This window comes from Cyclopterus lumpus, chromosome 18, assembly GCF_009769545.1.
Source record: "Cyclopterus lumpus isolate fCycLum1 chromosome 18, fCycLum1.pri, whole genome shotgun sequence".
NCBI lineage: Eukaryota > Metazoa > Chordata > Actinopteri > Perciformes > Cyclopteridae > Cyclopterus > Cyclopterus lumpus.
Window position 1 is genome coordinate 4,850,328 of NC_046983.1, and position 14,301 is coordinate 4,864,628.

At 43.3% G+C, this 14,301-nt stretch overlaps 2 protein-coding genes across 2 annotated transcripts; one reads left to right on the forward strand and one right to left on the reverse strand.

The window, feature by feature from the left end:
• Nucleotides 1-1,332: 1,332 nt before the first annotated feature.
• LOC117747747 (permeability factor 2-like) lies at nt 1,333-2,833 on the reverse strand. The gene is made up of 4 exons (XM_034557185.1): nt 2,646-2,833; nt 2,423-2,531; nt 2,261-2,341; nt 1,333-1,771 (listed from the first exon to the last, which is right to left on the reverse strand). The coding sequence occupies exons 1-4, from the start codon at nt 2,707-2,709 to the stop codon at nt 1,714-1,716; spliced, it is 312 nt and encodes a 103-aa protein (XP_034413076.1). The 5' UTR covers nt 2,710-2,833; the 3' UTR covers nt 1,333-1,713.
• A 2,571-nt stretch (nt 2,834-5,404) lies between these two features.
• On the forward strand, nt 5,405-14,216 carry LOC117747463 (protein mono-ADP-ribosyltransferase PARP14-like). The gene is made up of 15 exons (XM_034556695.1): nt 5,405-5,912; nt 5,996-6,120; nt 7,442-7,468; nt 7,569-9,371; nt 9,461-9,697; nt 10,397-10,621; nt 10,713-10,767; nt 10,835-10,981; nt 11,377-11,439; nt 11,526-11,702; nt 11,801-11,983; nt 12,098-12,736; nt 13,124-13,260; nt 13,426-13,606; nt 13,867-14,216. Exons 1-15 carry the CDS (start codon nt 5,741-5,743, stop codon nt 14,151-14,153), a joined length of 4,458 nt encoding a protein of 1,485 aa, XP_034412586.1. The 5' UTR covers nt 5,405-5,740; the 3' UTR covers nt 14,154-14,216.
• Nucleotides 14,217-14,301: the final 85 nt, after the last annotated feature.

Genomic DNA, 14,301 nt, shown 5'->3' on the forward strand with positions numbered 1-14,301 from the left:
ATACTGCTACTACTACTATACTACTACTACTACTGCTACTACTACTACTACTATACTGCTACTACTACTATACTACTACTACTACTACTGCTACTACTACTATACTGCTACTACTACTACTATACTACTACTACTACTGCTACTACTACTACTACTATACTGCTACTACTACTACTATACTACTACTACTACTACTACTACTACTACTACTATACTGCTACTACTACTACTATACTACTACTACTACTGCTACTACTACTACTACCACTACTACTACTACTACCTCTACTACTACTACTACTACTACTACCACTACTACTACTACTACTACTACTACTACCACTACTACCACTACTACTACTACTACTACTACTACTACTACCACTACTACTACTACTACTACTACTACTACTACTACTACTACTACTACCACTACTACTACTACTACTACTACTACTACCACTACTACCACTACTACTACTACTACTACTACTACTACTACCACTACTACCACTACTACTACTACTACCACTACTACTACTACTACTACTACTACTACCACTACTACCACTACTACTACTACTACTACTACTACTACTACTACTACCACTACTACTACTACTACCTCTACTACTACTACTACTACTACTACCACTACTACTACTACTACTACTACTACTACCACTACTACCACTACTACTACTACTACTACTACTACTACTACTACTACTACTACTACTACTACTACTACTACTACTACTACTACTGCTACTACTACTACTATTACCACTACTACTACTACTACTACTACTACTACTACTACTACTACTACCACTACTACTACTACTACTACCACTACTACTACTACTACTACTACTACTACCACTACTACCACTACTACTACTACTACTACTACTACTACCACTACTACTACTACTACTACTACTACTACTACTACTACTACTACCACTACTACTACTACTACTACCACTACTACTACTACTACTACCACTACTACCACTACCACTACTACCACTACTACCACTACTACTACTACTACTACCACTACTACCACTACTACTACTACCACTACTACCACTACTACCACTACTACTACTACTACTATTGACTGGGGTTTCTCAACAGTGCTGGAAATTGTTTCATTGGCTGCCTTGAAATAGAAATAGAAATAAAAATGCCAAGATGTCTTTTTTTCTTTTTACAATCCCATATATTTATTGTGGGTTTTTTTGCGTTCCTTCTTCTAGAGCGTCACACGTCAAGGGTCAGTTGAGTACATTATGTAAAAGAAAATACACACAATAATACACGTTTACTTCAGATCTTCTTTACATTAATGTCCGCCAGCTTGAACGACATCCCAAACAAAAGCTTTTACAGAAACCTTGACGGCCCGTAATAATATGTAGCACATAAAAAGAAACGACTTCTCATTAACAGTGGATTCAATCTTAAGGCATCAGTCTCATCGGTGTCCATGACAACCAGGCACCCTGTTCACCAGTTGAACATTATGACTGAGGACACTTCCCAGAATACACTTGGGTATTCCATAAGTTACACTTTTACATCTGGCCGTCACATTAATCTCCCAGTGTGCAAAAGCTACAAAACAAGTGGTGTGAATCAATTTCCGGCCATTCTGCACCGACCCTCTGGGGAGGTGTGCAAAAGCCGATGATAAACACATTTTCATTTTGATGTCGGTGCCGCCGTGGTGTTCATCTTATTGGCGTGGAACACCCTCTTCCTGTGGAGAAAAAGAAGATCACGTTTAACCTTTTGGATTTGGAAATGTCAATCGTTTCAAACGGCGGTCGGTTTCCAGCCTTTTTTTTTTATTTGGCTTTTGAACCCCTAAAAATAAAGCTTACAAAGTATTCGTTACACTCTGACACACACCCGAGCAGAGATTCCTGTTCTTAAAAAAAGAAGAAGCTTCCCATTCTTTTAATCATCTTTTGGCTCATCAGTTTTTTATCTTGCAAAAACCCTTTTAAACGTGGTCCCGAGATCCGGCCGGTTGAGAAATAAAGGCGTTAAATGCAACGTGGTGGTTAAAAAGCTGCTTATTTGAGGCCTCCAGCTGTGTAGTAGCAGGACAAATGAAATGTCACTTCCTCTTGTCTTTCACACACACTCGACGGCCCCCGACGTGCAGAGCGTCATTAGTTCACGCTGTGTCGAAAACAATGTGACGCCATGTGGATAAAGAAAAGAAAAAAAGCTTTGCACTCACATGTGTGTTATTAGCAGGACCGCTTTGGCGAACCTTCCCTTGGGGTCGAGACACCTTGAGCTCCCATCTTTCAGCACGACGCTGAAGGAGGAAGGAGGAAGCGTTTAAAGAAACATATACACTACACGTGGTCTATTTGATGTCGCTGCTGCAGATGCTTACATGACTTCTTTCCTGTTGCAGTACGGACGAGGCTCGAGCTCTTCTACGCGGTGGATGAGCGAGGCGTTCACGGCCGTGCTCGTTTTTACGCATCGGCAGTTGAGAATGGCTGAAATAGAAAAATTGACATAACTGTGTCAAACAATCTATGGAAAAAAGAAACGGTTCACCGGTCCAGTTCATAAATGCAGCTTTTCACAATGAAATAAATTAGCACACTTACACTTTGAAGTGCACATGGTGGCGCAGGCCAGGAGAACGACGATGCACCGGATTGCTGTATTCATCCTGGTCTTCAATGGTTCTTCAGGGACGAATCACTGTGTCTTTGCTTCGCTGCTGTGTGAGTGTGCCACAGACCTCCTTTTTATACCCTCGTAAGCATATGAGGACACGATTTCCAGAGAAAGCCTCCATGTCCTCCCACTGACACTGCTGCAGCCTTTCAAAACTGTCGGCGTCATATTTATCTTCCTGCCTGTCGTCTTATGAACGCCGCAGGTTTTTACACGATTGGAACTCACTCTGCATGATTTTTGAGTAACTTTTGCAAGCGTCCGCTGATAGAAGTTTAGTGATAATCACACGCATGACGTATGTAACTTGGAATATTATAAAAAACAAGTTGAAATAGTTTATTCGGAGTGATGAGGCCTTTTCTTATGGTAATTCCATTTAAATTGCCTGCTGTCCTGCACTTACGTGTCTGCCCCTTTAAAATAAACATAAACAAATAGTTATATTTAGAATTATGTAGAGGTAATTAGCCATGTTGGTTTATATATTTGCATATCATAGCGGGCTTGAGCAACACCCGGTTAATGTGTCTTGCAACATCTTGAAACACTCATAGCTAAAACTCAAAAAAGCTTTTCCAAGTAACTGGCAGTCGTGAAGGGGGCTGGACAGCGTTGTTTGTCCACGTGTGAGTGTAAATGTGAGTGGGTTAATCCCCTTAATGGTGCCAAGACGTCAGTTAGGAATCAACTGTCAAGATGGAGCTCCGCCTCACACCTTGACAAAGGAAACGCTTGTAGAGGAAGAGGACAACGTACAACACGACCTACGCGATCCTTTAACATCTAACATTTTGTCATTTGGATTTCATTTCAAAACATGTTCCGTAATGTCTGAGAACTTCTAAATAAATAAAATAAAATAAATCAATTATAAAATCACATGTAGCTGCTTCCTTGGCCTCAGTTCTAACACCACTAAAGGTGCAATATTACAGCACAACCTTAAAGAACTTAACCCACTTTTTTTATTACATTATTTTTAATGTAGAACCTAGATACCAGCACGTGAGTCAACTTAAAGAAGTACTTTTTACTCCTCTTCTGAGCTTTAAAGGGCCTTCACCAGCAGATGGAGCTGATTCAGTTGTCAATATGTAACATAGGTCACTTATGGTGGGATTGTTGTAACTCTCTCGGGTAAATCACGGTCTTTGGCGTTAGCTCCATTTACTGATGATGAGATCTAGTTGAGAGCTCAGAGTCAGCGGACTTGTGAGTTGAGATTATTTTGGCACACCTGTTGTAACTTGTTTGTTTGGAAGAGGTGCTGATGAACATGTAAACATAATAAAACACTAAAATACTGGTTAACCAAAAATTCAAAGAAATTCATACAAAATGTCAAAAAGAAACACACAAACAACATTTTTCTTGCCTAAGTGTTAATAAGTGGATATAATATGTGTATTATGTTCTGTACAACTTGTACTGGGCTGGTTAAGTCCCTAATATATGGGTCGTAATGGTTCTGCCCAGTTGCAGTCAGTGCATCAGTGTAGTTTTTAGTCGAAGTGCGACACCTAACGGTTTGAACTGGTAATGCACCAGGGTGTCTGTTTTACTTCCCATAGGCTCTTTTTTATTTGTTCCATTTTGCTGTGACGTGAAATCAAAACACAGAAACTATTGATGCCGAGAGACCAATTTTAAACCATGTATCTCTATTTATCTCTCCCTTACTATAATCAAATAAAGATATACATTATCTCTCTCTCTCTCTATATATATATATATGAATATATATATCATGCTTCATGTGTAGACTAAACAGAGAAATGCTTTGGACTATTTCTGCGTATCTTTGGGTGTGAGTATTTGAACACTATCAATGTAAATATGCTTACAGTACTTGAAACGGGATTAGTTTATTTAAACTGTATAGATTAAGTTGTATACACTACTTAATTTAATTTTTGTTTACACTATGTATACTTTCGCTTCAGAGTTCATATTTCAATGAGTGATGCACAGCTGCTAGAAATGAAGACTTTGAGGTCAAATGGATGCATATTGACACCCATTATTACAAGTTACATAGATGGTAAGTTAAAGCACTACTTCAGGTAGTTTTTTATTACAGTTTTTTTTACCGTTTATTATTTATCTGTGTCTCTTGTGTGCACCCTTTGCTGCTGTAATCCGGTACATTTCTTCACCTCGTGACTAATAAAGGACCATCTGAATGTATCTTATCTTATCTTAATGGCCACGTTTATGACCTAACCTCCAGCAACGTATATTATTTTAACGAGTGAATACATATAATATATTTCATATATAATAATAATATTCAACATTACTGTTTTCCATCTTTTTGTAAGACATTTAACTCATATTTTAGTCTCCTCACACTGTTCTGTAGTTGGCCTCTAATTATCTAAACGTACAATATATCGCTTTCTGCTGCTTGAGGTGCAGGTGGAGTTTGGTTTTATAAGTACAGGAAGAAGAAAAGAAGAATAGGTCATTGAAGGTCTCAAAGTCCCTGTGTAGCTGTTACACCTGTCAATCATCCTACCTACCTATGTGTGCATAGCTGGGATGGGCAGAGTGTCGGTGTTTATTGAGAGTGAGTCAAACACATTAAGTAGAACATGAACATGTAATGTTACGTAATTTTTAAAGGCGTTGACTGACGTTTGGCGCAGGCTCCGCCCACAATGACATTTGCCCTGTCCACACATACATCGCAACAAGTTATATGACTGTAACTTTCCTCACCGGGGCTCTGTTACAGTAACATTATTCTGTTACATTAACATTATTCTGTTACAGTAACACTCGCCATGGTGTCTGCACATCAATACGAACGGGGGGGGGGGGTACACACACACTTAAAGCTAAAAACATAGACTATGTGTGCACGTGCACGGCGAATGAAATTAACGCTCAAGAGAAAGAAAATGAAAGAGAAAGAAAGTGAACGTTTTAAAAAAACCGCACAAACCGCATACTTCCGACACACGGGTGACGGAGGAGGAAAGTTTGCGTGCACGAAGACCAGAATTTAGATGAAAAAATGGACGAATACGCACACCCGTTGTTCTTTGAAGCGAAACACCTGACAGACAGAGAAAAGGGTAAAATCAGGAGGTACTTCCAGAAGAAAAGGGATTCGGGTGGAGGAGTATGCGGTGAGATCGAAACGGCCGATGGCGACGCCTATAAACTCAGTTTCATGGACAAAGAAGGTGAGGAATCCCATTTACTTGAAAAAGGAAGTTGTAGTTAGAGTAAACTTCGCACGTTTAAATGTATATTTTTTTCTTTACAGACCAGGAAAGAGTTTTGCAGAAGAAGTTTCACGACATCTCTCTTCCTTCTGGGGAAGTGCGCCTGACACTGAGCCGAGCCCTTGCACCGCAGACCCCGGAGCAGCCGTCCTGTAGTGATGCACAGGTGACTTCATATTGCTCTTTAGACATTGCGCTAAACAGCAGAGCCACTATGGAATAACTTTGATTCAGTTCAGTTTCATTTTTATAAAATTTATATTTTTTCATTTTATATTTTATAGTTATCGAACCTTATTTTTTCAGGTACAGGGGCGTGGTTTAAAATACAGGGGCCTTCTACGTTGCCTTCAGGAAGCGTAGCTATCGCGAGAATTATGACAGATTCACGGGATTGGCAGTAAACAAAATTGCCGCTAAACTTCACGACCATACCTTGAGGCTGTGGGCGGAGACGCAGAGCGAGGACACTTAGCGAGGACACTTAGCGAGGACACTTAGCGAGGACACTTAGCGAGGACAAGAGTGAATGACAAAGTTGGTGGTAGGTGCCGAAGCATATTCAAAACACTCACGTCTATAAATCCTTTACAAAACGCTGTTGTCCGTTATATATCTGTATTAATCTGATGTCAAGTTGACGCCTGTAATTCATACAAATATATTCAAACACTGTAAAGATGACGGTCAGCTGTGGGAACTGTGATTTACACAGATTAACGTGTGTTTTATAATTTAATGTTATATATTAAAGACTATAGACTTTCATCTCTATCATCATAACCATATTCTATCCCGTGCAGCACACATTCATCCAGATTAAACATGACTAAAAGGATAATATAGTATATCTAATCTAATCTAAAAACCAACAGTGAATCACTACACAGGATCGTGTGTCTTTTGAAACAGGTGCAGCGGCTTGCTGGATGATTAATTTAAGATTACGACAGCATTATCAAGAAAAGTTAGACAAATACCTTTTCATGAGTCTCCTACCGCTGAGCTGAGGATGAAAAGGCAGCCGGTGTTAGAATATATTGTAGAAATATTACTATATTGCAAGGTTACTTACCCAATTTACTCGGGTTCGCATTTAATTATTGTGAAGCATTTTGTAATGTGAATGTTATATGCTTCGTACTTCCAGTCAGCCTCTTCACTCTGTGGCTTAGTGGTAGTTCAGATGTCAGAAAAAAAACATCTAAACCTGAAAATAATATTTGTACCCGAAAAAAAATATTTGAACCCTAAACAAATAAGATTCGAAACTGTAAACAAAAAGATTGAAAGTTGAAAATATAAAATCTGCTACTGAAAAATAAAAAAAAGACATATATATATATTTTAAAACAGCCAAATCCAAATTATATTCAAAGTTCTGGTGCAATATGGTACTACAAGCTCCTTAAGATATGATGGTGCATCACCAATCAAGGCTTTGTAGGTGAGGAGGAGAATTTGAAATGTGGTTCTTGATATTACAGGGAGCCAGTGCAGAGCCGCCACTACAGGTATGATACATTTTTACACATTATAAAACATCATCTATATTTTTATCACTGATATCACCACAAATTAATTGATTCGTCTGATATCGCATTTCTCCTTCAGACGTTGGCGAAAGCAAACACAAAAAGCTATGAGAAGATTTTCAAGCTCGATATTTTCCTCCTGTATTACCTGAGAGACAACCCTAAAGTAAACAAAGCCGTGGAGAAGCAACTCTCTTGTATCAGCTGCACGATGAAGTTGGATTTTGACGAAGAGGAGGCAGTGGTTATGGGGTGTAGTGAGAAGGTCCCCGGTGGAGCAGATAAATGGGAGATGCAGGTGGATCAGGTCTTTATTGGTATTTGTGAGAGCTACATCTGCTATCATGTGATGGACCCAAAACAAGCCAAAATCCTACAGCAGGACCAATCCTTCATGACAGACGATATCAAAGTGTACAAAGAGAGCGGTTACGTTGTGGTTGTGGGACCGGCCGAGACTGTGAATGAGAGGATTTCATTGCTGGACAATAGCCCGCCCACTCGGAAGGAATTACCAATCGGGGAGAACCAGTTCAATCTGGTAGAAGAAGAGTTCAGTCGAGAAATGCGTGCGCATTACCCAGATGTGAAATTCCTCAAAGGACTGGCCATGCTCACCTTGGAGGGCCCCGACAAGGAGGTGCAGCTCGGGGCCGCGAAACTTGCCGAACTGATCAAAAAGGTGGCGAAAAGGAGACTTAAGATCTGCACGGCTTTAATGAACTTCATAACATCCAGTAATGTTATCTCCAAGTACGAGAATCGCTTCCTGCAGAGCCTCAGACATCCTGTTTCCCTAGAGGCGGGGTCCGACCTGGTCCTGGCCAGCGTGTCCTCTGATGCCCTAGATGAGGCGGAGGCAGCGGTGCGGCGAGAACTGGTTGTGGTTGATGTGCCGCTGCAGGGAGCCGCGCCTCCAGACCTGAAGGAAATCCTCAACACGGCCAAGAACGAGGAAAACTCTCGAGAGCTCAGAGTGGACGTCGGCTTCATTCCAGGACCCGGTGGAACCGCGGCCTCCGAAGTACGACTGGTGGGCTACAGTGAAAATGTGGACAAGCTCAAAAATGTTCTGCTCGACTACCAGACGAACCAAGCCGAGACACAAGTAACGGTGAGCCTACCGCATCCTGAACTGCTCAACAGTTTTGATGCATTTCTAAACCTGATTGGCTTTAAGCGGACCACGGTGACCCTCAAGACCTCCCCGTCCCCATCCCGGTGTGTGCTTGTGTCAGGTCCCCGTGGTCTGGTCCAGGAGACCCAGGAGGCCCTAAACTCAATTCTAGCCTCTCTGGTGTCAGACACGTTGGTTCTCGATGGACCAGGGGCTCAACGGTACTTCCGAGCAGAGGGTAGAGTGAGCAAGGAGCTGGTGGAGACATCCGGTGGGGTTCTGATCAGGGAACAGCAAAGTGTGCAGTTGCCAATTGTGGCAACTCAACCACAGAGCACCAGCAGCCCGAGCGGCTTCACCAGCAGCCCGAGCGGCTTCACCAGCAGCCCGAGCGGCTTCACCAGCAGCTTCACCAGCAGCCCGAGCGGCTTCACCAGCAGCCCGAGCGGCTTCACCAGCAGCCCGAGCGGCTTCACCAGCAGCCCGAGCAGCTTCACCAGCAGCCCGAGCGGCTTCACCAGCAGCCCGAGCGGCTTCACCAGCAGCCCGAGCAGCTTCACCAGCAGCCCGAGCAGCTTCACCAGCAGCCCGAGCAGCTTCACCAGCAGCCCGAGCAGCTTCACCAGCAGCCCGAGCGGCTTCACCAGCAGCTTCGCCAGCAGCACCGCGACCTTACCGCCCAAACCTGTACACGTCGCCGTCGGCAGTACTGGAGTCAACTCGACGAGAATGGAAATCAAGCTCGGCGATTTGGCGGACGAGCAGGTTTCGACAATTTCTGTTCTACTTTACATCAAATCATGCAGGTGCAATGCAGCCACTCACATCGTCTTCACGTCACCTTCTTTCCACAGGCCAATGTGTTAGTGGTGCCCATGCTCAAAGGGCAGCTAAATTCTACTAAAATTGGGTATTGCCTGTTGACTAAAACCGGGAACGCAATCCAGGCAAACTTTGACTCGGTGGCAGCGAACGGTACCGTCGTCCCTGGTGATGTTCTGCAGGTCGCAGCGCCTCCATCTCTGGGCTGTTCCAAGCTCTTCTTCATTGAGTGCTCGCCGTGGGATGGAGTCGGAGGGTCGAGTGTGCAGGTAAAGTGTAATACTTGAGAGACGTTTTACTACGGGTGAGGGCCAAAGATGGGGGTTTCAGGTGCCGTTGAACAAACCTTTCTCTTTTTACTAATTGTCAATAAAGAAAAAAAACCTGTAACTTTACAGGGTTAACAGACTTCCATCTGCTTAAACAAAAAAAACAAAGATACAAGCAACCATAGCTGACACCTGAAGATTTAGTGAACATATCTCTAACAATATACCTTATTATTAACAGAAAAGTAAGTAATAATATATAGGATGGGGAAACAAATTAATTAACAACATTAATTACTACTCAGATGGCAGTGTGTTTATCAAAAATGTCATGAAGGGGCGCACCATGTCGATAACGTTACTCCCTGTTCCCTTGATGGTTTAACATTCTCTACATTCACACAGGACTTAATGTCTCTAATTCTGTGTGAGTGGGAAAGAGGGGTGGAATATTTCAGTAAAATAATAATAATAATTGACCACCAATTGATTGTGAACCAAGTCGACGTTTTGAGGCAAATCTAAACGTCAAATCCGAACGTCAAATCCGACGTTTCCCAAGATATCGTTTTCACTAGAATGGACTGTGGTTATTTTGCTTTTATTTTACATTAGCTTTCAGAAAAGCAATGTACAATGACGGGGCAACTTTTTTGTTGTTGAAAACACAGAGGAAATGTCTGATTTTTTGTTTTCCAGGTGCTTAGCTGTACGCTGAGGAGGTGTCTGGACCTTTGTGTACAGCAGGGCTTGACCTCGGTGGCCTTCCCCATTATCGGATCTGGAATTGTTTTTAAATACCCGCTGAGAGAAGCCGTTCAAGTGCTGACCGACAGCATTTGCCAGTTTGGATTAACCGGATCCTCTGGTTCTCTCTCCACCATCCACATCGTCATCAAACCAGACTATCCCGACTCTCAGGAGGTAGCTGTCAATGCTCAACAACTGGTTTGTGCTGTTCGTGCATGTACGATTCATTGATTGAAGCTTTTAATGCTGCCGTTTTTATTTCCAGTGCTACAATGAGGTCTACAGGCACCTCAGCGTAAATATGAACCAGGATGGCCGAGGTAAATCTACACCATGTACAGTTTAAATATCATGTATGAAATATAATGTGACCTTCCTTCCTCTTAGCGATCTTCAAGTCCCTCACCAGTGACCTCGACGACCTCACATTGACAATGGGTGGCGAGGTTAAACTGCAGCTGGTGTTTGGTAACATCTCGAATGAGACGACAGATGCTGTGGTGAACACGACCGACTTCCTTAATTTTAAGAACGGTGAGTGAGAGCTGAGGACGACATCTTCTCTCTGATGCAGAGCTTTGAACCAATCAGAAGACAGGGTTTTATACTGAAATGACTCCCAATTATTTATAATTTAATATTCATTCTTATACATTTTGTAAAAGTAGCAGTCCCATATTGTACAAATACTGTGTTAAAAGTAGGCTCAAATACCTGTATTCAAAATCACAAAACAATTGACATAAATATTAATATTTTTGTATTATTAATCTAATTCTGCAAAGTGACAAAAGCTTTAAATGTAGTGGAGTAAAAAGCGCAATATTTATAATATTTTTAAGTATAATGTAGCTCAAAATTGCGCTTTAGTCCTGTCGGTAACTTGAGAAGTTTACATTGTCTTGACGAATATAATCTTTATTCTACAGACGGAGTGTGCAAAGACATCTTAACCAGAGCTGGACCAGAGGTGGAGGCTGAACTCAGAGCAGGTGAGGAAAAGAGGAGTCGGCTCGACATTTACAAGCGACACACGCCGACGGCTTCTTACCCGTCTCGCCCGTTGTGTCTTGTGTAGCAAATACGGCCCGAGGAGAGCTTTTTGTATCCTCCCCTGGATCGTTCCCCTGTTCAGCCATTTTCCACGTCTGTGGTAAAAAGGATGTCGTCCTCATTGAAAAACTGATGCGTACCATCGTTGATCAATGTGAAACGTCGGGTTGCAAGTCTGTCGCCATTCCTGCGATCTGTGCCGGTGAGTATTTTGTCAGACGTTATAGATAGAAAAATGTAAACGCACTAAATATAAATGTTGTCCTTCTTGTGAGTTTTTAAAATGAAATTCTCTTGCAGGAGTCGGTGGGTTGGACCCCGGCGACGTGGCGGGTGCCATCCTCCGAGGGGTCATGGCGGCCTCTTCGTCCACTTCTCTTAGATGTCTCACGGACGTCCGCGTCGTGGTGAATAAAATGAATGTCTTCTTGGGCTTTAAAGAGGAAGCGACAAAAACGTTCCCCACTGCTGTAAACAACGGAGGTGATTCACAAACAACAATTCACAAACGCCGTTCTTCTTTTTTTTCGTGGTTGCTTAGAAATCGGTCTCTTTTAATCACGATTATATCTTTTTTTTTTGTTGGAATTTCCACAGATTTCCATCGTTTTGTTGCAGTGTCAGCGCTTCAGTCGCCTCCTGGACGACCACAACAGCCCCCTTTGTCTGAGAGAGCGGATCTAAGCGTCCTCTGTACCAACTCTGCAAGTCGGCAGTCCGTCTTCTTGTTCCTGGGTCTCTCCAGAGCTGACGTTGACGTTGCCATGACAAAGCTGAAGGATCTGTATCACGCTCAGTGCTCCACTAAAACCTTCTCGCAGGAGGAGCTGGCGGGCCTCACCATGGACGACATGAAGAATCTGAAGCAGCCGATGGAGACCGAGGGTCTGTACGTGCAGAAGTCGGGCTGGGGCTTGACGGTGAGCGGGTTAAAAGACGGGGTCAACAAGATGATGCAGATAATTCACACCTCCCTGCGGAGCACCCTCAGAAGAGAGGTGAGAGTCAAGGAGGAGGACGATCTGTTCACCCGTGTGACTTGGTGCATCCTGGGACATACCGGTAACTGGGAGAGTTTCCCCAAAGCAGCCAATCACAAATTGGAGAATAAGGACGTGGCGGCAGGGATAATGGACGCACAGAGCACCCAGTGGTCCGTGGATCTCCAGAGGATGGAGGCCACAGATCCATTGACGAGACAGAGGGCGACGCTGAAGCGACTGGAGCATCGCCTCGGTGAGATACCCCGTCGTCACGGAGATTTAGACTCTCGAGTGAATGTCTTGTCGGTGTGCTTTCAAGACCTCGTTGTCCACGTCGATTTCAAAATTGACTTTCAAAGCAAAAAAAGTCAAACGTGTTTATAATATACTTGAATTAAGAAAAGTGCTGCCAGTAAAACATGTGTTGCTGGCACATAAATCAACATGCACATTGATACTGATATATCTATAAATACTACTCATGTATGGCAACGTGTTGGTCGGGCTACATTTACGCGAGTAAGGGTTTTGATTTCATCGTAACTGACGAAATGTTGGGAGCATTGAACATTTAGTTTAAGAAACAAAGCACATTTACTTTATTTCTTTCTCACCATTTTGTCCTCCCAACTCATTTCAGACTTCAGGTTCCCTCTGTACTGGGACAACATGGCCGCCAATCAACCCTTCACGAAGGTCGCTCTGCAGCCGCGCTCCGCAGAGTACCTAAACGTGGAGGAGCTCTTCAAACAAACTGCCCAGGAGACTGTGATGAAGGTGACCATCGTCTATATGAATGAAGCTTTGACTTAAAACACGTATTTCCATAGAGTCTCATCAACACAATGCATTTGAAAAGTTATTCACATCCTTTCCGAGGTAGATTCTGCAGCTCCCTTTTTTTATTTTGGTGGGGTTTTTTTGGTGTTATTTCTCGAACAGATCGAGCGCTTGCAGGATGTCCATCAGCGACGCGCCTACGAAGTGCAGAAGAATCAAATCTCCGATAAGAACACACGCCAGGGCGGAGCGGGTGAACTCCTTTTGTTCCACGGGACGACTGAGAAGAACTGCGACGCCATCATGAAAAACGGGTTCAACCGGCGCTATTGCGGCCAGAACGGTAAATAATCTCAGAGTGGTCTTTGCTTCGGCGGTGTCGGAGGAGAATGTGGCCGCGTACGTGTCCTCCGCTGCTTTCTATCCATTCAGAGCTGGAGGAGAAATGGGTTGTAGGTAATATTCAGGACTCTGAGATCGGGTTTTACATTGTACGGTAGATCCCGGACCTTAAAAATGACCCACGTCCTTTTTTAACTATCGAACGTGGCGCTTTTGTTTCAGGTGTGAGCACTATTTGTCTATTTCCTCTGTTATTTTCAGCGACCGTGTACGGGGAGGGAACCTACTTTGCGGTGGAAGCCAAGTACTCGGCCCAGGTCTGCTACTCGAAGCCCGCTGCGGACGGCTCCCAGCTAATGTTTGTGGTGCGAGTCCTGACCGGCCTGTACACTCTGGGTACGAGTGGGATGAAGATGCCCCCTCCTCGCAGTTCCCGGCTGTCCCACGACCTCTACGACAGCGTGGTGGACGACGTTGGCAACCCCAGCATGTATGTGGTGTTCCATGACAACCAGGCGTACCCAGACTACCTCGTCACCTTCAAGTGACTCGGAGGAAAAAACGTGACGATACGTTATTGTTCGACGGAGCACGCTTGAGAGCATTCAATTATTAGTATTCTGCCAGGAATGATTATTGCTTAATTAAAAGTTAAGATGGAATGATGCCAACCAATTATGAGCCCTGAATCAACAG